This window comes from Rana temporaria, chromosome 2 (assembly GCF_905171775.1).
Source record: "Rana temporaria chromosome 2, aRanTem1.1, whole genome shotgun sequence".
Classification (NCBI taxonomy): Eukaryota; Metazoa; Chordata; class Amphibia; order Anura; family Ranidae; genus Rana; species Rana temporaria.
Window position 1 is genome coordinate 259,256,522 of NC_053490.1, and position 24,709 is coordinate 259,281,230.

General features: G+C 42.3%; 1 protein-coding gene across 2 annotated transcripts in view; it reads left to right on the top strand.

The window, feature by feature from the left end:
- The window catches only part of LOC120926690 (AP-1 complex subunit beta-1), a 191,531-nt gene that overhangs the window by 22,465 nt on the left and 144,357 nt on the right, over window positions 1-24,709 (top strand). For both annotated transcript variants that reach the window (XM_040336836.1, XM_040336837.1), the window contains exon 5: window positions 3,284-3,529. In XM_040336836.1, the coding sequence (XP_040192770.1) occupies window positions 3,284-3,529 (246 nt within the window). The remainder of the gene's footprint in view (window positions 1-3,283; window positions 3,530-24,709) is intronic.

Sequence of the window (24,709 nt, forward strand, 5' to 3'; positions counted from 1 at the left end):
GAATCCGTGCGGTCAGCAGCTGCCACACTCCAGAAGGACGACTTCATGGCATCCATAGACATAAAGGATGCCTACCTTCATGTTCCAATTTATCAGCCACATCAAAGATTTCTACGCTTTATGGTGGCTTCGCGTCATTTCCAATTCGTGGCGCTTCCCTTTGGGTTGGCTACGGCCCCCCGGGTGTTCACGAAGGTCCTAGCTCCAATCCTAGCCAAGCTAAGGATCCAAGGGGTCACGATCCTAGCGTACCTGGACGACCTCCTAGTCATAGATCACTCGTCTCCTGGCTTGGAACGAGCAGTGGCCCTCACGGTCCAGTACCTCGAGAGGTTCGGCTGGGTCCTAAATCGAGAAAAGTCAGCATTCCAGCCCACAAGGCAGTTGGAATATCTCGGCATGAGGTTAGACACAGAACAACAAAGGGTGTTTCTACCTCTGATAAAGGTCAAAGCCATCAAGGAATTAATCCTACTGGTTCTAAGCAAGAAAGAACCGACTATTCGCCTATGTATGCGGTTACTAGGCAAGATGGTGGCCACATTCGAGGCGGTACCGTACGCCCAGAGCCACACTCGCATCCTGCAGGCAGCCATCCTGTCAGCATGGAGCAGGAGGCCACAGGCCTTGGATATCCCTTTGCCGCTCTCATCAAGAGTCCGACAAAGTCTGTGTTGGTGGTTAGACCCTCAGAATCTAGTGAAGGGGAAGTCTTTCAGCCCAGTGGCTTGGAAGATAGTAACCACAGACGCCAGCCTGACGGGCTGGGGAGCAATTTTGGATGGTTGCACTCGCCAGGGTACTTGGGCAAAGCCAGAGAGGCAGTTGCCCATCAACATCTTGGAGCTCAGAGCTGCTCGACTAGCCCTCAGGGCTTGGACGTCCAAATTGCAGGGGTTCCCGGTGAGAATTCAATCAGACAATGCCACGGCCGTGGCATACATAAATCACCAAGGGGGAACCAAGAGTCAAGCCACTCAGAGAGAGGTGAGCTTGATTCTCCTGTGGGCAGAGGCTCATGTGCCCTGCATATCGGCAATATTTATTCCAGGAGTGGACAACCTTCAGGCGGACTTCTTAAGTCGCCAGACTCTGTTGCCGGGGGAATGGTCTCTACATCCACAAATCTTTCAAACACTCTGCCAAAGATGGGGAGTGCCGGACGTGGATGTCATGGCATCGAGACTCAACAAGAAGCTAGACAGGTTCATATCCCGCTCAAGGGATCCGATGGCCTGTGGAACCGATGCGCTGGTTTTCCCTTGGCATCAGTTCAAACTTCTTTATGTATTTCCCCCGCTCCAGTTACTACCCCGCCTGCTGCGCAGGATCAGGGTGGAGCACATACCAGTCATCCTGGTAGCTCCAGCATGGCCCAGAAGGGCATGGTATTCACTAATCCTGAAGATGGTAGTGGGAGACCCTTGGACTCTTCCTCTACGGCCAGACCTGCTATCGCAAGGTCCGATCCTCCACCCTGCCTTACGGCATCTAAATTTGATGGCCTGGAGGCTGAATCCCTGATTCTCAGGGGTAGAGGTCTGTCTCAGAAAGTAATCTCTACCCTAATCAGAGCCAGGAAACCGGTCTCTAGGGTGATTTATTACAGGGTCTGGAAGGCCTATGTAGTCTGGTGTGAGTCCAAGCGATGGCTTTCTCGCAAATTTACCATCGATAGAGTATTACGTTTTCTCCAGCTAGGAGTGGATAAAGGACTGGCATTAAGCACAATCAAAGGACAGATTTCAGCTTTGTCAGTGTGGTTTCAGCGGCCGCTGGCCACCCACTCGCTAGTTAAGACCTTCCTTCAAGGGGTCTTACGTATTAATCCTCCAGTTAAATCCCCGCTTTGTCCGTGGGATTTAAATCTTGTTCTGTCAAGTTTACAGAAACAACCTTTTGAGCCGTTGGCTGAAATTCCTTTGGTTTTACTGACAAGGAAGTTAGTATTTTTGGTCGCCATAGTTTCCGCCAGAAGAGTATCGGAACTGGCAGCCTTATCCTGTAAGGAACCATATCTTATTTTACATAAGGACAAGGTCGTTCTCTGCCCTCATCCTTCCTTCCTACCAAAAGTTATATCCAGTTTTCATCTAAACCAGGATTTGGTATTACCATCCTTCTTTCCTAAACCTACTTCCAGAAAGGAAGGGTTGCTGCATACCTTGGATATTGTCAGGGCCATGAAGGCCTATCTTAAAGCTACAGAGAAGATCCAGAAAACAGATGTGTTGATTATTTTACCGGATGGGCCCAAGAAGGGGCAGGCAGCTGCAAAATCCACCATCTCGAGGTGGATTAAACAGTTAATCACTCAGGCCTACGGCTTGAAGGGGTTGCCTCCTCCGTTATCATTAAAGGCTCATTCTACTAGGGCCATGGGCGCCTCCTGGGCAGCACACCACCAGATCTCTATGGCTCAAGTTTGCAAGGCGGCAACCTGGTCTTCTGTCCACACGTTTACAAAATTCTACCAGTTGGACGTAAGAAGGAATACTGATACAGCCTTTGGGCAGGCAGTGCTGCAGGCTGCAGTTTGAGACCCTCGGATTCCGGGGGCTCCCTTTTGAGTTAAAATTATTTTTTCTCAACTAAGTTGGATTTATTATGATTTGAGTATATCTCTAAATTAAATCCTTTTGTCTTTGGAAGATGTTCTCCCTCCCCTCATTGTAAGCATTGCTTTGGGACATCCCACATAGTAATGAATATGCCGCTCTGTGTCCCGTGATGTACGATAAAGAAAAAGAGATTTTTAATACAGCTTACCTGTAAAATCTTTTTCTTGGAGTACATCACGGGACACAGAGCTCCCACCCCTCTTATGGGGACCATTTTGGGAGGCATACTGCTTGCTACAAAACTGAGGTACTCCTCCTATGGGAGGGGGTTATATAGGGAGGGGCATTTCCTGTTTGAGATTGCCAGTGTCCATCACCTGAAGGTACTCCATATAACCCATATAGTAATGAATGCCGCTCTGTGTCCCGTGATGTACTCCAAGAAAAAGATTTTACAGGTAAGCTGTATTAAAAATATCTTTTTTTTTATGAGTTTCCAAGAAATAATTGCATCCAACAACCGGTAGTTCAAACTTTTGAAACATTGTTTCAATTTATAGGCCTGGCTTCATACAAAAACCCAACATGTTTCAAAAGCTCACATTTCTAATACATTAAAATAGTCAGCTATCCCTGTAATAACCGTAATTTTCTGTTTTGATTGATGACTGTGATGGTTCAACATTGTGCTGCTCTAGTGACATAACCTGTTTTTTTTTTAGGACTGTGAGGATCCCAATCCCCTTATTCGGGCCTTGGCTGTGCGTACAATGGGTTGCATTCGCGTTGATAAGATCACGGAGTATCTCTGTGAGCCTTTGCGTAAGTGCCTGAAGGATGAAGACCCCTATGTGCGTAAGACAGCAGCAGTGTGTGTTGCCAAACTTCATGACATCAATGCACAAATGGTGGAGGATCAGGGCTTCCTGGATTCCCTGCGTGATCTCATAGCAGACTCCAATCCCATGGTAAGGACTGGCGACTGATTGTTTTACATTTTTTATGCCATAAAGGCTAATCTCTCCTGAGACTCTTCCATAAAACCTTTGTATTCTGAATTGCTATTTTCCTGTACTACATTTGGTGATTTCGGGGTGCGATTTCCATTGACATCTGTGCAGAAACCAGCACAGATGTCTCTGAAATCGCCCCTGAAGTCGGAACTGACATGCGGGAATGAAATCCTGCAAGTTCAGCTGAACAATTTCATTCCAACAGTCAGTGTGAACATGGGCTAAATCCTTTTCTTTCCTGTTATGCAAGTATTGTTTTTTCTTTTTTTTTTTTGCAGCCTTTTTTTAAAAAAACAAACAAAAACATTTACACTTCAGTGGAGTACGTTATAATGCATTTGTAATAAATTTGGCCATGGCATGTAATAAGTGCAATGCTCAGGGAGGTTGGAATCCCGCTGAAAAGTGTGATGTGATTTGCTGAGAGCTCTATTACTTTAAAGGCCCGTACACATGATCAGAAAATCGTACGAAAAATACCGCTTTCGTATCGATCGTGTGATAATCTGATCATTAGTACAGAGCTTTTGCCAGCCGATCATGACAGTTCATCCGATATTATCCGATTGGACATGCCAGATGGTATGATTTTCATTTAATCGGTACAGTTGTCGTTTAAAAACATTACATTACTTACAAATTTTTATTCTGTCGTACGAGAATTTTCATAACTTTAGTAAACTCTTAATTTTCAAGATTAGCCTGCAAAAAAAAGATGATCATTCATCCAATAATCTCATTGTGTGTACCAGGCTTTAGAGACAAACACTACATAGAACTCTGAGGCCCCATACACACCATAGAATCTATCCGCAGATAAATCCCATCAAATGGGTTTCTGCGGATAGATCCTATGGTGTGTACACTCCGTCGGATATCTATCCGCAGATAAATCTCCCCTGGAATGGATTTCCAGCAGATAAATATTTGTCGACATGCACAGAATATCTATCTGCTGGAATCCATTCCAACGGATGGATCCGCTCGTCTGTACAGACTTACCGGATCCATCCGTCCAAAGGGATTCCCCGCACGCGCCGTAATGAATAGACGCATGCGTGGAATTCCTTATATGACAGCGTCGCGCCCGTCGCCGCGTCATAATAGCGGCGACGGCGCGACACGTCATCGGCAGAGGATTTCAGCGCGGATTTCAATGCGATGGTGTGTACACGCCATCGCATTGAAATCCTCTGAAATCTTAGAGAGGATTTATCCGCGGATACGGTCCGCTGAACCGTATCTGCGGATAAATTCTATCGTGTGTATGGGGCCTGACTCCGTTGAATGCTGTATGTGATATATGATCCCATGATTAGCATATGATTAAAGGCAAAACAATATTATTGCTTAAAGGACAACATTACTGCCCGTTTCAGTGATCATCAATTATTCCTAGGGATAAGAGGTTCAACAGAAAACATTTAATTAAAAAAACACAAACTTTTCTTTTTCATTTGTCAGGTTGCTTTAACTGACTTCATCTGCAGATCGAACTCCATTCCCTTGATTTGTAGATGAATAAACTGAAAGATACATAATGAAACAATGTATCATTGTATCTTTCTGTATTTGTGGCTGAGCAATGTTGTTGATGAACATTGCTAGACTGCTTTTTTTTTTTTTTTTTTGACGGCTCCTGCTGCCAGCACTTTCTCTGTGTTCCTCAGCAATGCAGCTATGATTCATCAGAGTTGAATTGCTGTGTACTGTGACGCAGGGACCTCTGCAGAAGGACTGACTGGATGTACGAGAGCCGCCCTGTGTACAATAATGACATGTTTTGTTGGCCGTGTTTAGCACGCACAGAGTCTGCAACTGGTTAAGGAGAATGCATTTTGTATGTTCAATGAGAACAGATATTGTTTTCTCTTATAGTAGTTTTAACTGTAAAGAAATTTTTGATGCAATTTCCACCTTTTAAAGTACTTGCTTTCCTATATTGTTATTTTTATTGTATTGACAATGGCAACTGGTAGTTTGGCCACCAGAGAGATAAAAAACACTTTAACTTAAACTGCCCGTTTTATTAATCACTCCAGCTTCCAGAAGGTTTTACCACCTTCGTGACCAGACCGTTTTTTGCTATTCAGCATTGTGCTACTTTAACTAGCAATTGCGTGGTCATGGGACACTGTACCCAAATGAACGTTGTATACCGTATATTTTTCCACACAAATGGTGCTTTCTTTTGGTGGTATTTGATCACCACTGGGTTTTTATTTATTTTTTTATTATAAAAAGTTGCCACTTTAATGAGATATTTCTCACACATGCCATTGGTATGTGAAGAATTGCAACCCAAAACATATTCTGTTGCTTCTCCCGAGTATGGGGATACCACAAGTGTGGGACTTTTTGGGAGCCTATCCCCATATGGGGGCCCAAAACCGATGACCACCTTCAGGCTTCCAAAAGGTGTAAGTTCCTCATTTCACTTCCTAGCTACCCATCACAGTCCTGAAGGCCCTAAAAATGCCATGATAGTACAGATGAGGAAATCTATTAAATTTTGCAGATGGTGAAATCTAAACTTCACCAGATTGTACTGCTCTACTGGTGCTCCTCACCTCGGCTCACCATGAGATCCTGCAGTGCTGGCGTCTAAATAACCAGGATGTAATAGGGCGCTGGTGCTTGCCAGATCCCCAAAAGGTAGTGCTGCAATAGTACCCTGCACCCTGCTGCATCTGAGCATAATTATGCGTTTTCTAGCACTCCAGCAAAATGGGGTTGTGTATGCCTGGCTTTAAAAGGGACCTGTTCTCTGTTCTCTGATATGTGAGCTAGCTCTCAGGGTGCCACTGCTTTCTACAGGTTCATATTCTGAGCCAAATTCTGACACTGGGGCCTCCCCTTCGCTCTTATATGCCATACACAAATTCCTGTAGGTCTTCTCACTAGTGTACCTTTTTTCGTGTGATTTTGGGCACTAAATGTACAGGTATCTAGTGCGGCTCACAGGAAAAAGAGCACCTGTCTAGTATTTAAGGACTGCTTACCCATTACAAATAATATTACCCGCTACTGGTAGGAGAGATAAGGTCTGATCTTGCTAATGCTGCGATTTTGTGTACAATGTATCCGAGGTGGCAGTGATCAGACAAATTATACTGACACTGCACTTGTTGATGGGTGCGGGGGCTAAACGCAATGGCTGGCAGTGGTCGGAGCTGATCCTACTAACACTTCATTTTTCGGGACACTATAAATTTCTGATTGTGATCAAAATACTGATCCGCTCAGACATTGTACTAGTAATATCAGTGATCAGCGACTTGTGTGACTGCAATAGTGTGGTGGGCAGACTGGCGCTAGCTGACCCTGACTGGGATTGGCGCTAACTGACCCTGACATCATCTGATGTCGCTAGTGACACTTAATACAGTGATCAGTGCATACATACTGTTCACTGTAGTAATGGCACTGGTGACAGGGCAGTCAAAGTGTTAAATGTGCCTTACAGGTGTGTGCAAGTTTAAATGTGCTGTTTTTACTAACTCAGGATCTGCTTTCTTCTCCTCCTGAACTGAAAATGACTCTGGTAGAGCAAAAGCTGTTGGTGCTATAAAAATCCTGTATTATAATAATAATATCCTGGGTCTGTGTTTGTAAACAAGATACAGGTTCGTGCTGTGATTGGCTACAGCTGATCTGAAGGTTCATGGCCAAAATCATTGGCAGGATCTGCTGACAAACTTATGTTGTAGTGATCCAACTCCCAAACTCAAACTGCCCTTTTCCCCTTATCTAAATCATGTGGCGCGTCTCCTGTGACTTCCAGTTTCTGTAAGCCAAAGGTATTGCACCCACATTTACACAGTGACAGATCTAGCCCCGCCGACATTTATACTGTATTAGGTTTGGCTCTGCCCACGTTTATATTTTTCCATGTGCCTTGTGTGTAGAGTCAGCAATCAAACCCATCGGCATGTCATAATATGCAACAACAGTGTGCATTTGCAAAAAGATGTACCGCTTCTTCTTGCCTTATGTTTTGTAATTGGCAAATATGGCTGCCCCCATGTACATACAGTATTTATTTAATAACTGTACACAAACAAAAAAAAAAACACAAAAGCACACATTCATAATATTTACATTAAAGGGGTTGTAAAGGTACAATTATTTTCCTAAATAGCTTCCTTTACCTTAGTGCAGTCCTCCTTCACTTACCTCATCCTTCCATTTTGCTTTTAACCACTATGAGATATGAGGTCTGGGGTCAAAAAGACCTCAGATCTCATATTAATTTTTGTCATTTAAAAAAATGACATCTAGAAAATATTGCTTTAAGAAGCATGGGCGGAAGTGACGTTTTGACGCCACTTCCACCCTGCTATGCTATGGGGACGGGTGGGGGGCCATCTTGCCCTCACTCGTATCCCAGCCGAGAAGAGCAAAGGACCTGATCGCCTCCACCGCCCCTCTCCCGCCGCCGATAATGGTGATCTCGCGGTGAATCTGCCGCGGGGACCACCGTTATCGTTTACAGGACCGCTCACAGTAAAGATGGATATCTCGGATGTGGCAGCAGCTGCTGCCGTTACCGAGATATTCATCTTTAAAAACAGGACGTATATAGTCGTGAGCAGGTCCTTAAGTGGTTAAATGTCCTCATTTCTTCTGAGAAATCCTCACTTCCTGTTCTTCTGTCTGTAACTCCACACAGTAATGCAAGGCTTTCTCCCTGGTGTGGAGTGTTGTGCTCGCCCCCTCCCTTGGACTACAGGAGAGTCAGGACGCTCTCTACGTTGCAGATAGAGAAAGGAGCTGTGTGTAAGTGGGCGTCCTGACTCTCCTGTAGTCCAAGGGAGGGGGCGAGCACGACACTCCACACCAGGGAGAAAGCCTCACATTACTGTGTGGAGTTACAGACAGAAGGACAGGAAGTGAGGATTTCTCAGAAGAAATAAGGACATTTAAAAGCAAAATGGAAGGATGAGGTAAGAGAAGGAGGACTGCACTAAGGTTAAGGAAGCTATTTAGGGGAATTTTTTTTTTTTCCGAAGTCCACCTGTGGTAAATTCAGTTGATTGGGCATTATGTGTAAAGACACGCATCTATATAAGATCCCACAGTTAACTGTGCATGTCAGAGCACAAACCAAGCCATGCAGTCCAAGAAATTGTCTATGACCTTTAAGACAGGATTGTATCAAGGCACAGATCTAGGGAAGAGAACAGAAACATTTCTGCAGCATTGGAGGTCCCAATGAGCACAGTGGCCTCCATCATTTGTAAATGGAAGACGTTTGGAACCACCAGAACTCTTCCTAGAGCAGGCCGCTCAGCCAAACTGAATGATCGGGGGAGAAGAGCCTTAGTCAGGGAGGTGACCAAGAACCCGATGATCACTCTGAGAGAGGAGAAACTTCTAGAAGAACAACCATCTCTGCAGCACTCCACCAATCAGGCCTGTATGGTAGAGTGGCCAGATGGAAGCCACTCTTCAGTAAAAGGCACATGACAGCCCACCTGGAGGCACCTGAAGGACTCTGACCATGAGAAACAAAATTCTGTGGTCTGATAAAACAAAGATTGAAGATTTATGTCTGGAGGAAACCAGGCCCCATTCATCACCTGGCTGATACCATCCCTACAATGAAGCATGGTGGTGGCAGCATCATGCTGTGGGGATGTTTTTTTAGCGGCAGGAACTGGTAGACTAGTTGGGATTGAGGGAAAGATGAATGCAGCAATGTACAGAGACATCCTTTGGTAAAAACCTGCTCCAGAGCGCTCTGAACCTCAGACTGGGGCAAAGGTTCATCTTCTTCCAACAGGACAATGACCCTAAACACACAGCCAAGATAACAAAGGAGTGGCTACGGGATAACTCTGTGAATGTCCTTGTGTGGCCCAGCCAGAGCCCAGACTTGAAGCCGATTAAACCTCTCTGGAGAGATCTGAGAATGGCTGTGCACTAGAGCTGCACGATTCTGGCCAAAATGAGAATCACGATTTTTTTGCTTAGAATGAAGATCACGATTCACACGGCGTAAAATCGTTTACATTTATACAAAAAAAAAAAAAAATGGGCTAACTTTACTGGCTAATTTTTTTTTTTTAATTCATTAAAGCAGGGGTTGACAAATTTGCTTGGAATCTAGGAACCAGCTAAAAAAGTTAGGAGCCAGAAAACACACCCCGTCCCGACGAGCTTGCGCGCAGAAGCGAACACATACGTGAGCAGCGCCCGCATATGTAAACGGTGTTCAAACGCAATTTTGAAGCGTGACATGTTGGGTATGAATTTACTCGGCGTAACATTATCTTTCATAATATTAAAAAAAATGGGGATAACTTTATTGTTGTCTTATTTTTTAATTAAAAAAAGTGTAATTTTTTCCCAAAAAAGTGCGCTTGTAAGACCGCTGCGCAAATACAGCGTGACAGAAAGTATTGCAACGATCGCCATTTTATTCTCTAGGGTGTTAGGATAAAAAATATATATAATGTTTGGGGGTTCTAATTAGAGGGAAAAAGATGGCAGTGAAAATAGTGAAAAATTACATTAGAATTGCTGTTTAACTTGTAATGCTTAACTTGTAATACCAACGGCCACCACCAGATGGCGCCAGCTCACATCTGGTGGTAATAACTTGTAATACCAACGGCTCACCACCAGATGGCACCAGCTCACAAAAAAAAAAGTTTTTTTTTTGCCCACCTTCCAAGCCAAGTCGCCAGGACACTATTTCTGGTCGCCATGGCGCCCGGGATTTGTCGATCCCTTCATTAAAGTAATTTTTTCTAAAAAAAATTGCATTTAAAAAGACTGCTGCGCAAATACAGTGCAACATAAAATATTGCAACAACCGCCATTTTATTCTCTAGGGTCTCTACTAAAAAAATATATAATGTTTGGGGGTTCTAAGTAATTTTCTAGCAAAAAAATAAATAATGATTTTAACTTGAAAAGAGCTGTCAGAAAAAGGTTTGGTGTTTAAGTGGTTAAAGTTCCCTAATTTACATACAGAAGTTTATTCCTTCGATGTGATACAATGTTTAGACTTAACTTTCCACTGATAAAGAATGTTTTCAAAACTTGGCAGGCTGCCCAGACTTGGCAGATTGCCCAGACTTTGACTTTTGGCTGAGAGCAGACAGGAAATTCTTTTCATGTCAAAGATCTGTGAAACCCTGTGTCAAGAATCACAACGGAAAAAGATCGAGATAAGGATTCTTTTTTTTTTCATTCAAGTTTAAGTTTATTTTCTATAAAAGAAGAGCATACAATTGTATTAAAATAGCAGGACATATGTAAATAGCATACATAAATATAATAAATTAAGTGTATTTTATAACATTTATTCCCATCTTACTAACTTCCTCTCATATCTAGCAATTCCACATTTTCCTCACCATGTGGTAAGGGTAAGGTAGTTTATATAAGCATATAGAATAAAGTAATCTAAAGTATTAATTCATTTTTGAAAGGAAAAAAAAAAAAAAAAGGAATATCTCTATAATTTAAGGAATCCCTAGGTCCATTAATACCACACAGTATATAAAAAGGAAACACAATGTGTGTATCAGCCCAAATTATAGAGATTAATCAAAGGAAAAGAATTCCAGATTACCCCAACCTCCCCGACACCCCTAACGGGAACATTCTGTGTCCCAGAGGCCGAGCCAACCCTCCAATCCTCCCTCCCTCCGAAAATCAATACTTTAACACACCCGTAACTGATAACATATTTTCAAGATCCTCAACAAACCTAAATTCTCCAAAGGCTGGATGGAATTCTTCAATTACCTCAAAATAAACAGATCTTTTGAAAGTAAAACGTATTGAGGATGTACAACATTGTAACTTCCATCCTCATAGAAAATAAAAGCAACGAAATAAAACAAAAGAAGAATCAAAGGTAAGATGAAAGAAGAACAACATAAGGCAGAAGGGGGGGTGAAAAAGGAAAGAGAGTTAGAAGATGATCAGAAGAGTTAGGCAGCCTGCCTGCCATTAATTTACATCAACATGAAGACATATATGTTATCATAACCTTCACGGGGTATAAGGTATCCCCATGTATTTCAACCAGGGTTCCCAGATCTCATAGAAAAGAGTAGACCTATCCAACATGGAACAGACCCTCTTCTCTTGTTCCATAATCCATGTAACCTTCCTTTTCATATATAAAATGGATACAGTCGACTTTTTCCATGCAGCTGCGAGGGTGATCCTGGCGCCTGTCATAATGTATAGGATGAGCTGTCTAGTAACCTTGGAAATCTGAGGTAACATTCCATTAAGTAAAGCAATTGTAGGGGATTGATGCAAGTTACATCCTGTGACTCGTCTGACAATATTAAACACCTTATTCCAGTATCCCCGTATTTTGGGACATTCCCACCAAATGTGTATCATGGACCCCAATCCCTGACAGTTTCTAAAGCATAGGGATGAAGTTGACGGATACATGGAGGCCAGTTTAAGAGGAACTAAATGCCATCTTGTATACATTTTTACGTTGGCTTCTATAAGAGATATATTGACAAAACCTTTGATGGATCTGGTATAATTTTTATACCAGTCCGATAAGTCCCAATCATTATTAAGTTCCCTTTCCCAAGCCAGCATATGAGGTAATTTGGTGTTATTAGCAGCAAGCGATTTATAGATAACTGAAATATTTCCCTTCCTGATCAAATCCTGATCACATTTACTTTCATAAGGTGTCAAAAATCCAGAGATCAAGTCACTATCCCATAGGCTTTGTGCGTGGTCATGCAGCTGAGAAAATCTCAGTTTTTCCGAAACAGGGAGACCTAGTTTATCAATGAAATGCTGTTCAGGGAGAGGACCTGAACGTGAAAAGAAGCGTCCTATACGATACAAGCCCTTATCATGCCACCATTTGAAGGAGTCTTTATCTATTTTAGAAACAAAAGATGGGTCTTGAAATATACTCGATAAAGGCCTACCCCTAGAAACTAGAGAGGAATTGTTCTTAAGTGAATCCCATAAGACTAAAGCCTGAGATAGAGTCGGTGATAATATAGAAGGCCTCTTTTTGGTAAGACACCACATTAAATCCTCTATCGTTAGATTTGGGGTCGCCTGCTCTTCAATGTCTATCCAATCAGGACGATCGTGTTTGAGATACATTTCTGACAATTGCGCTAATCTTGCTGATTGATAGTACCATATTAAATTAGGTACTCCCAGACCGCCTTGTCCAGGTAAGTTATATAGAGTACGTGATGGAAGGCGTGGACCCTTTCTGTTCCAAATAAACTTGGTAATCTTGCCTTGGAAGGATTTTAGTTGGCTTTTTATTATCGGTATGGGCAATGATCGAAAAAGATACAAAATCCTAGGAAGAAGAGTCATCTTGACCGAATTAATTCTACCAATCCAGCCTATATTCTGAATTTTACATCGGGGGAAAATTGGCCAAATATAGATCCTGTATATTGGGGGTCAAATTGACACCCAGGTATTTGATATAAGAGGTGTCCCACTTGAATCCATAGTTTTCTTTCAGTAAAGAAACAGTGGATTCAGAAAGTGTAATATTGAGGGCCCTAGATTTGGTTATATTCACAGCGAGACCTGAAACCAAAGAAAATTTGTCCAGAAGCGAATATACTTCAGGTAGGGATACTTCAGGGGCGGTCAAAAAAAGTAAAAGGTCATCTGCAAATAAGGCGCATTTATGTTCCCTTTTGGCACATTGAACTCCCCTGATATTTGTATTTTCACGAATAGCTATAGCCAGGGATTCAATAACAATCGCAAATATCAGGGGAGATAAAGGGCATCCCTGCCTTGTTCCCCTAACGATCCCAATAGATTCTGAAAAAATACCCTGTAAGCGGATTTTAGCTTCAGGGGAAGAATAAAGCGCAGACAGGACTCCTATAAATTTGGCGCCAAACCCCCAACGTTTCATTACCTCGAACATAAAAGGCCAAAATACCGAATCAAAGGCTTTCTGAAGATCTATGGAAAGAAGCATACCCTTTTGATTATTATCTCCAGTCCACCCTGAGTTCAGTATAGAAATCAGATCAATAGCTCTCCTGACCTGGTCCGGGCCTTGTCTTCCAGTAATGAAGCCCACTTGATCCTTGCCAACATACTGACCAATGAAAGAAGATAACCTATTGGCCATTACCTTAGTAAGTATCTTAAGATCGTTATTGATAAGAGATATCGGTCTATAGTTTTCCACCAGGCTATGATCCTTCTCCGGTTTAGGGATCACTGATATATAGGCCGAATTGAGTTGTTTTTCTATAGGAACTCCCTCGGTCACGTGGTTGAAAAATCTTACCAGGTAGGGCGTCAAAATGTTCGCATATGTCTTGTAATATGAACTTGAAAGTCCATCAGGGCCCGGAGCTTTATCTAATTTCATGTTTTTAATCACTGATGAAACTTCCTCAGCCGATATGGGAGTTTCCATCACCTCCGTATGTATTTCAGACAATTTAGGAAGAGTCAGATCACCAAGAAACTCATCTATCCTTTCTGATGAAAAATCATCAGTGAATGCATAAAGCTTGGAGTAAAAGTCATGGAAGGCCCCCATTATCCGCCTAGGATTCAGAGTGAATGAACCATCTATCATCTTTATTTTAGGGAGTGTTCTCGATTGAAATCTAGGTGACAATTTATGTGCTAACATTGGACCTATTTTATCTTTCAATTTATAGAATTTAGCTCCAGTCCATTTCATGTCTTCCCCCGCCTTAGTCGTAAGTACCAAGTTTAGGGCGGATCTGGCAGCATCAAGTACCGGAGTAGGGAAGTTAAGCGGGTCCGATTTATGTTTTTTACGCAGGTCCAAGTACTTGTTTTCCAGTCTTTTTATGTCTAGGTTCTTTTGTTTCTTGAGGCTAGCGGCCACTTGTATTATTTTGCCCCTAATGGAAGCCTTGTGGGCAGCCCACAAGGTTTCAGGGGATACATCATCAGTATCATTAAGATCAAAATATTCCTGTAGAGATCGTTCAATATCCTTCATTAGTACAGGATCTTTCAAAATTGATGGATTAAGTGTCCAATGTGATACTTTAGGAGAAGTATCCTCTCTCCTCAATAACAAAAGAACCATTGAGTGATCTGACCAAGATACGTCTACTATATCAGATTTAATAGCTGCTGGGACATGATGATTAGAAACCAATATATGATCTATACGAGAATAAGGCCCCATACACACCATAGAATCCATCCGCAGATAAATCCCAGCAAATGGGTTTCTGTGGATAGATCCTATGGTGTGTACACGCCAGCGGATCTTTATCCGCGGATAAATCTCCCCTGGGATGGATTTCCAGCAGATGAATATTTGCTGACATGCTCAACAAATCCATCTGCTGAAGTCCATCCCAACGGATGGATCCGCTGGTCTGTACAGACTCACCGGATCCATCCGTCCAAAGGGATTCCCCGCACGCGTCGTAATGATTTGACGCATGCGTGGAATTCCTTATATGACAGCGTCGCTCCCGTCGCCGCGTCATAATCGAGGCGACGGCGCGACACGTCATCGCCAGAGGATTTCCGCGTGGATTTCAATGCGATGGTGAGTACACTCCATCGCATAGAAATCTGCGGAAATCTTTGAGAGGATTTATCCGTGGAAACGGTCCGCTGGACCGTATCCGCGGATAAATTCTCTCGTGTGTATGGGGCCTAAGAACGATGAGGATTCGAATATTGAGTATAGTCTTTAGTTTTTGGGTTTAACTCCCTCCATATGTCAGTAAGTCTAGATTGATATAGAATACGTGCTACTTGCAAACTAATTTTAGTCGGTCTGATGACCCTATCGGCATAAGGTTTAGATTTATCCAAACCAATGTCGAAAGCCAAGTTAGAGTCTCCACCCATAACAATGATACCCTCCATAAATGGACTGAGGGTATCAAGCATCTGAGTGAAAAAACGCTTTTGACCTCTGTTAGGTGCATAGTAAGAAATAAATGTATACAGTTTTTCATCTAGGGAACCTTTTATCAAAATAAACCTACCTTCTGGATCCTCATATTCCTTGATCAAGTTAAAATTACAATACCTAGAGAACAAAATGGCCACACCTTTAGTCTTGTTTTCTGATTTAGCTAGATAAAATAGTGGAAAGTGAGCATGCAAAAAGGAGGGGTTGTATCGTTTAGGGAAGTGGGTTTCCTGAAGGAGGACTACATCCACATGGAGAGATTTGTATACCCGAAAAGCTGTTCGTCTCTTAATAGGAGAGTTTAACCCCTGAGTGTTGTGAGTTACAACACTAAGGGGTTTAGATACATCATTCGAACCAGCCATAATATCGGACCATATCTATAGCTCGGTATGACAGAGAGAATATCATCCGTAACCCCTTAAATACAACCAATGACAGGCAGGCTGAATAGAAGAAGAGAATGAGGGAGAAAAAAAAGGAACAGAGAGAAGAAGCAAAAAAATTAAAAAAAATAAAAATACAAGCTGCATAACAAGATACAATATCGTGCAAGGTCAATATGTGACCCAGAATGAGGGAAGAGAATGATTCTTCTTCCCCCATTCAAACAAAAAATCTTAGTATAGTCCATCACATGGACTATATTCTTACCCATTGGGTCGACAAGGTGTCGCTCCAAGAGGTGAGTCGAGGTTCAATACCTCACCGTCGTCAGCTGTCGACAAATCAAAATTCTTATTTAAGACATTTTCAAGAAAAAGGCATTTGATCCTAAAAATCCATAAAAAGTGGCAAACAACAAGAAATTAGATTTCAGGATAAGGAGGATATAGTATCTGAATGCTGTATATAATGGATTAAATAAATTACCCCCATCTCAATAATAAGACTAATAAAAATAAAAATAAAAAAAACTAGTCACCCAAAAATCTATGAGAGAGAGGGAAAAAAAAAAAGGAAATTTTTTTTCCCCTGAAATTAGATTAAGACAGAGTCCACCGGGATAAATTAAATACATTTTCAGGTGATTAATTCACTCCCAACTTTTCTGTACTTGACTTTGTTCCAAGGATTCAGAGTTGGACTGGTAGGAGTATTCCTCTTGGCCGAGGATAGTTGAGGCGGAGTAGTGTCCATGACAGGTTCAAGAGAGATAACTTTTAGATCCAGCAACAGTCTTTTTCTCCTTCTTGTATGTTATGGACAACGTGATGTCTACCATTATAGGTGAACTTCAAGGCGAATGGAAAAGCCCATTTATATTTGATGTCATTTTTCATGAGGACAGATAATAATGGTTTCATCGCTCTTCTCCTTTGAATGGTGTAAGGTGAAATGTCGGAAAAAAATTGTATTTTAGCACCTTGGTACAGAAGATCCACTTGTTGTCTAGACTTTTTCATAACGTCCTCTTTAGTGGAATAGTAATGAGGTTTGACTACCACATCCCTCGGTAAACCATCTTTCCTTAGAGGGCCTAGGGATCTATGAGCTCTGTCTAATTCCATTTTGGTAGCAGGTAATGATGGAATAAGTGTTTTAATAATGTCCTGTATCGCTGAACATCTACAATGGACTCAGGTAGTCCCCTAACTCTAAAGTTATCTCTTCTCGATCTGTTTTCCAAATCGTCTATTCTTGCTTGGGCCGCCTCTAGTTGGTCTTGCATGTATTGCAAGTGCTCAGTATGTTGTTCAATCTTTGAAACATTAATATCCAGCTTACGTTCTATAGATTCAATTCTGTTTCCAAGATGTTGAAAGTCGGATCTAATGTCCTTAGTGATTTTCTCGGCTGTATGTGTCAGACCCCTATCTAGCATTTCAGAAAATCTGTTGAATAGGTCTGTAACATTGAAAGAAACATCAGGAGCATGACCTGTGTCGGCATGTACACATACAGGGCCTTGAGAGGAGATCATAGTAGGGATCTCACCACCAGCCATCGCAGGTATCAACCTTTCTTTAACAATAGATGAGTACAGAGCCGTAGGCAACGTGGAATCCGATGATGGAGATGAGGAGATTGGCAGCAATTGAGGCAAGATTTGCCTGTCATGAATTGAGTCTCCTATAAGTGCCATTGCAGAAGTTTGGGATGGGGCCTCCATAGTTTGAAGAAACTTATTGACGACCGTATTTTTGTTCTTCTTAGTGTGTTTTCCCTTCATGAACCAAAGGAGTAAGAAAGCTTTCACACTGTTTGGTTTTTTATCAGCATATATATTAGAATTAATAGACCTACACCACTTATATAACACCCATTAAGTAGGGTGTATCATTTCAATGGTTAGTCTATAAGCTGGTTCAAATAGTCCAGTGCATTCAGGTAAAAAGAGGAAGTGTAGAAAGAGGTAAATATCTCATATAATTTAGAACGTAGGCATCACATCAGTAGATAGAGAGATTAGAAGCTGTATGCTTAGTCGACAGTCATCTGACAGTGGGCATGAAGTCCTCCTTATGTCGCCATGTTAGTGATATTCATGTAATAGCCTGTGGTAAAATGCCTGATAACAACACAGATAATAGGACTATGAAGAGGGTTAAATTTTCTCCAGACTTCTACCCACAGAAACAAATGGCATACAGTATAGTAGAAAACAAAAACTGTAAATAATAGTAAAGTAAATCAAAAGTAAGGCTGATGCAGACTGAGCTTAAATGGGATAATGAAACAGCTGCTATAGGGTGTCAGATCCTGAGAGCTGCTTCCAGCCTGTGTAGATATAGCAGTGTGGCAGTCTGTGAAAGCACTCCACAGTATCTTGAAACAATCAAGACAGCACAAGACAGTATTGGTATCAACTATAGTGCAGGATAGTCAATGTAAACTTAAGATACACAAATTAATAATATAGCCACCTTAAGGAACTAAATCCTGATAATCCGTGACCAGTCAGTCTTCACATTCAGGCAGCCAGCATATGAAGAAAACCTCAGTATAAGAACTTCACCTGAGAGGTTTCAAATTTCAATAACCATAACAGGTCAGACCCAATATTCCATTCAGGAGTGAGGTAAAATGGATCATGTAGATCCCTAGGTATTCATTTCTTCTTTTCTTCTCCCTTCTCCTTGATCCTGAGGGGAACGCCTATGAATTTTTATGTCAGGTTCCAGTAAACTGAAAGAATAATCAACTCAATTCCCCAGACTGAGTATTACTGGGTCCCTGAGGATGATTCCAGGAGGGAAGTGGTTAATATCAGCAGGTTTCTCCTCATAGAAATTTTTATGCCTTTTAAGCTATGTAGGCCGCAAGATGGCGGCGTCACTTCCGTGGAGGAATTCTTTGAGATCTATGAATTCAATTGAGTGTCATCTGGGGGGGAATCCAGTGGATAAGAGTCTTCTCCCGGTAGTAATCACCTCACCGAAGGGTGTCTGTATGAGAAGCTCCGCAGGCCTCAATATGGCGGTGATATCCCCGTCCTTCAACTCCGGTATAGCCCGTATTAAACCGGCAGCGGATGTTCAAAAATAGTATAGGGACATGTTGCAGGCTTTCCGGTAACTGGATGAAGGGGTTGGAGGAGAAAATCTCCGGTGTCAAGCACGGATTATCCTAAAATTAAATTTGCCTGAGAGAGCTCCCTCAGATTGCATCCATCTTCATCCGTGCCTGGCCACGCCCCCCCAAGATAAGGATTCTTAACGATTAATCAGGCCGCTCTACTGTGCACCGACACACTCCCCATCCAACCTGATGGAACTGGAGAGGTCCTGCAAGAAAGAATGGTAGAAACTGCCCAAAAATAGGTGTGCCAAGCTTGTAGCACCATACTCAAAAAAGACTTGAGGCTGTAATTGGTGCCAAAGGTGCTTCAACAAAGGATTATGCAAAGGCTGTGATTACTTATGTACATGGGATTTAATTTTTTTATTTTTAATACATTTGCAAGATTTCAAACAAACTTCTTTCACATTGTCATTATGGGGTATTGTTTGTAGAATTTGGAGGAAAATAATGAATTGAATCCATTTTGTAATAAGGCTGTAACATAACAACATGTGGAAAAGGACAAGAACTGTCAATACTTTCTGGATGCACTGTACTGTATACTCAAAGATCATTTAGTTTCTTTTAACAACATTGCTGAGAATACATTTACAAAAATGGTTGGGTCACAATAAGTTCTAGTTTTTATCCAGTGTTGCTCTTCATTTCACCACTCCAGCAAGACTGGTAACATAGCTTTATATTAACAATTGGCTATAGGTACATCTTGGTAAATTAAACCTTTTATGGTTGAATCAGTTTGATATTATTAAAGTGTTTGCAAACCTCAGACGTGAAATATAAACAAAGCATATCCCTGTGGTGTGTACTTGTCTCAATCCAAAGTACTAAGTGACATTTCTGTCTGCTGCTTCATTCCTTTGCTATCAGCATGAGTCATTTCTGACAAACAAGTTTCCCTGACACCAAGAAAAAAAAAGGTGACCGGGAGGAAACTCCAGCACACAGCCTGTGGTTGACAGCTTCCCGCTCTGTTCCTGTGTGGTGTGTGTGAAGGGAGGCGTGTCCCTTCCCTCCCTTCAGCACCCAGAGCCCCTCTCATTGAGCTCTGCAGTGTGTAATTTCAGCTCTCTGCCCCCTGTTTTCTGACAGCTCAGACAAGCTTTATAAATTTAAGAATTTGAACAGATGTAAAGACACTTGCACAAGGTGAATGTGTGTGTTGAACTATCTGTATTCTGAACTATGGGGATCGCTCGTTCAGCAGCTCCGCCATTAAAGCAGAGTTCCATAATGTAAAGGGGCACTATAATGATTATAGTGTAGTCCTTTTTATATTACAGTGCCTCTAGCAATCATAGCCTCCTCCATCGCAATTCCCCTGCAGTCTACCTTCCCTCCTTTCCTCTCTAACATCACATTTCCCCATTGCAGGCTCTGCATCTCCTGCACAGGACTCCTATTATCAGTCAGCGTGTCCTTACCCGACTCCTGTGTGCTCCCACCCACCCAATGATGTCATCCTATAAGTGGGCAGGTGGTTTAAGGAGCTCTACATTCTGATATGCAGCTCCTCCCACCCCCTGCCATGCTGATTGGATGACATTGTCAGACAGGTGGGAGAGAACACACAGGCATGGGCGTACAGCAGGAGGTGAGCAGGGGCCACGGTCTGAGATAGCCCCGTGCGGACTGCAGTGTGGCCCGGTCATCAACAGGCCGTAGACCAGCACTGGTTGGGGACCCCTGCCATACAGCCAAGCGGATACAATCTGACAGGAAGAGAGAATGAAATACCACAACACTCCACAGAACCGTGGTAGTTCATTGGAAACTACAAGCCGACAGGCACAAAGGCAGGTAGTTTTCCACTGACAGGGCACTGTGAATGAGTGACGCTTGTTTGTATGTTTGCTAATATAAAAGTATTTATCTTGGTTTTATTTTAGGAGACCTTGTTCTTTTCTTTAACAAGGTAGCGATAGACTTTGGCACACTTGGCTGTGGTTTATTTTCCTTTACATGCATCTGCAGATGGTTGCCTGGCAACATCCCGTCTCTGGTTAAGATGAGGAGGACACAGTGATGCTCATAGTGAGATGGTGTTTATTGGATAGTCTGAATTTTATATCCTCTGTTTCTTGTTTTCACCATCATAAACATAAACCCAGGTTTAAATCTCTACTTAAAGTGGACTGATAATTCTAATAATGCCCTTCAGTGTTCAAAAACATATGCTCGAGTGAAATAATCTTTCTTGGCAGGCAGATGCCTTATAGGCGAATGTAATCATTAGAGACTGCAGAGTCTTGTTTTCAGTCAGTGAATTTATTCTGATCTTTTGAAAAGAAAAAGTAAACTAAAGCATTCTTACTTTACAGCATTTCTTCACACCTACCTAAAAAGTTTGGCTTGGTACTGTATGTGTGTGTATTGAGTGGGTATTAAAGAGGATGTAAACCCTGATGGATTTTACTTTCTCTTTACTTTCATCGCATAGTAGCCCATTATGTGTCACTTATCTGAAACTGAAGCCTGCGATGCCGCTGATGTCCCCTCTGGCACAAAGCACCCATCTTCATCCCTCTTCCTTCCGGGGCCGCGAAATCCGGCTCTGTGACTGGCTGGAGTCGCGTGATGTCACTCCTGCGCATGCGCGTGGGAGCCACCAGTCACGGCATGAGTTCTTTAGAAAGGGCCCTTTTTAAAGTGCGCATTCCGTGACTGGCGGCTCCACTGGTGACATCACGCGACTCCAGCCAGTCACAGAGCCGAAGTTGCACGGGGTACCCATCAGTGCTCATCCGTGCAGTACCCGTCAGTGCTCATCAGTGCAATACCCATCAGCTTCATCAAATTGTGTCACAGACCAATGAGTCTCCCACTATACTTGACATAGAATCGGTTGTCCGGGGGGCGTGGCCGGACGAGGATGGTGATGGACGCTTTCTGGACGAGCTCTGTCTAGCAGATTGTAATCTGGAGCCATCGGTTACCGGTATTACCGTTTTAATTACAAAAACACCCCATCCTGTATCAGCGACTTTACCTGATCTATAAAATACCTTTCTTGAGGAGTTTCGATACGAACTCATCCATTGCTGTGACCCGGGGCCTCCTCTTCATACAGTGGCGTCATCGCCATTTTGAGGCCTACAGATTATCGGACAGCCCCGTACTCGAGTACGGATCGCTGAGCCCATTAAGCTGCATCCACCCCTCCGTCCACCCGGGATACACTGCTATAGGCGTCGGAAGTAACAGGCGACACTCCCTCACCTCCCTCAGTCACTCAAGGCCCGTGGTCTCGGCCTACCTCCGGAGGCCTGGCGGCCATCTTGCTTCACCCACTGCCTCAACTCTCATATACCCCTTTCTCCTCAGGGCTCAATACTGCTTCCCCTACATCCTTCAAGGTGGATAGGCCATTTCTTTATTTTATGGCATAATACCCTTTGATGGTTATATGTAACAGTTGAAAGGGTGTCAGAGGCCAGGACGGGAGGTATATGGATATGCTCTGAGGAGGCTATGTGACATCCCTCTTTTGTAGACTCTGCACGGACAAGAGATAATTATATGTTATATAATAGGAATCCGAAACCATTTTAGGATCTCCAAGTGCTAGAAATACATAAACTGAGGTGATAATTAATGTACTTGACCGCTGTCCTCATATAATTTACCTCAGGCGACTGCAGCTCAGTGTGGGGACAGAGGCTCATAATCCAGCAATATATTTACAAGGGCCTGATAGTTTCTTGAAACACCTTCTCCTCAGAAGTCTCATGTAACTGTTTGCAATTTATGTGATTCATGTTAACACACTACAGTGCAGGATTTAAGACCCGGTCTATTATTGATATTATCAATATTTGATACCTAACGGGTAATCTTTCCCTTACTGAATTGCTTTATTACTATCTAGCTACCTGAATGCAGGAATTGCCTGGTTGTGATGCACTGTGAAACTCTTCCATTGAGGTAACAACGCCATCTTGTGGTATACACGTTTATTACAGCATAAAACCATTACCCAGCTATTCGCTTACAGGGCACTGACAGTATCTTATTAAATCTAGTTGTCTGGACACCATAACATTTCACTATACAAATGGACCATAATACCTTGGTTTTGTGAAGATTAAAGGAACAGGACTGTCAATGTCAATATGAATTTCTGACAACTTTATAGTGTTTTTTTTTTCTCTTATATATATTTTTTATTTTTTTAATATTTTGTGCTATTATTTCTTTCTAAACTGGATTATTTATTCATATGCCCTGACCACCTGACTGCACTAGGAAATTGTCCGCTGATATCAAAGTCAGGCTACCGACTGGATGCAGTTCTCAGTGGCTGTCATATACACCGTCGGATTATACTATGATTATCCCTGTAATGGGAATTCACTGAGGTATTCTTACACACCGTCTGAAGTCTGTCGACGAAAGAAGCAGATTTGACTCTCTATACATTAATAGGATATCTGAATGGTATGAAATTTATGGCATTCCCATAAAGATGGTCTTTTCCTTTACTTATGTACTCTAAGCTGGGTTTAGGCTGTTCGCAAGATTAACTTCTGCTGACTGATAATTGTGGTAAGAGAGTTCTACCTAAGGGAGCTGGTATAGGAGTACACTGCAGATTTCGAAATACATTGATATTTGAATACTGTTGTCAGATATTTATTTTAACACTTCATATATATGAAGGGGAAACAAAGTAAAAAAAACAAAAATAGAATCATCAAAGAGTCTCTTTATGATATAGACTCCCCTCCTTCTACAAGCCCTCAGACATCTGTTGGAGATACTGAGTTCGACGGACAAGTCTCGTCACTTCTACTTCCCACCTCATCACCTCCTTCTCTGGGTTCAGCAAAGCTTCTAAATTTATATCCTTCTACAATTGGGGGAGCTCTCACAACTACAATGGCTGACCACATGATTCCTATTGAGTCCGTCTCTCAGGATCCTAAACAGGTAACTGCAAATACTGAACATGTTCCGGAAGCTTCTTTCAATGTTGCTGAACTGTATAACAAAATATCTGAAATGATGGAAAGGGGTTTAGCTCTTACTGCCGAGAAAATCACTAACGATATCAGGGCTGACTTTCATTGTCTTGGCAACAGGATTGATTCTATAGAACATAAGTTAGATGCTAACGTTTCGAAAACTGAACAACATGATAGCCATATGCATTTCTTGCAAGATCAAGTGGAGGCTGCTCAGGATAAGATTGATGATTTAGAAAACAGGTCAAGAAGGGAGAATTTTAGGGTCAGGGGTCTTCCTGAATCCATTGTGGATGTCCACTCAGCAATACAGGACATTATAAAAATCTTTCTACCATCTATACCTACTCCAACAATGGAATTAGACAGGGCTCATAGATCATTGGGTCCACTAAGAAGAGATGGTTTACCCAGAGATGTGGTGGTCAAGCCTCATTATTTCTCCACCAAGGAGGACGTTATGAAAAGATCTAGACAACAGGAGAATCTTCAATACCATGGTGCTACAATACAAATATTTTCTGACATTTCTCCATACACCATCCAGAGAAGAAGAGCGATGAAACCGTTATTGTCGGCCCTCATGGACAATGACATCAAATACAAATGGGCCTTTCCCTTCGCCTTAAAGTTCAATCATAATGGCAGACACCATGTGATACATAATCTCCGCGAGGGTAAAAAACTTCTAATTGATCTAAAAATTATCTCTCTTAAACCAGCTATGGA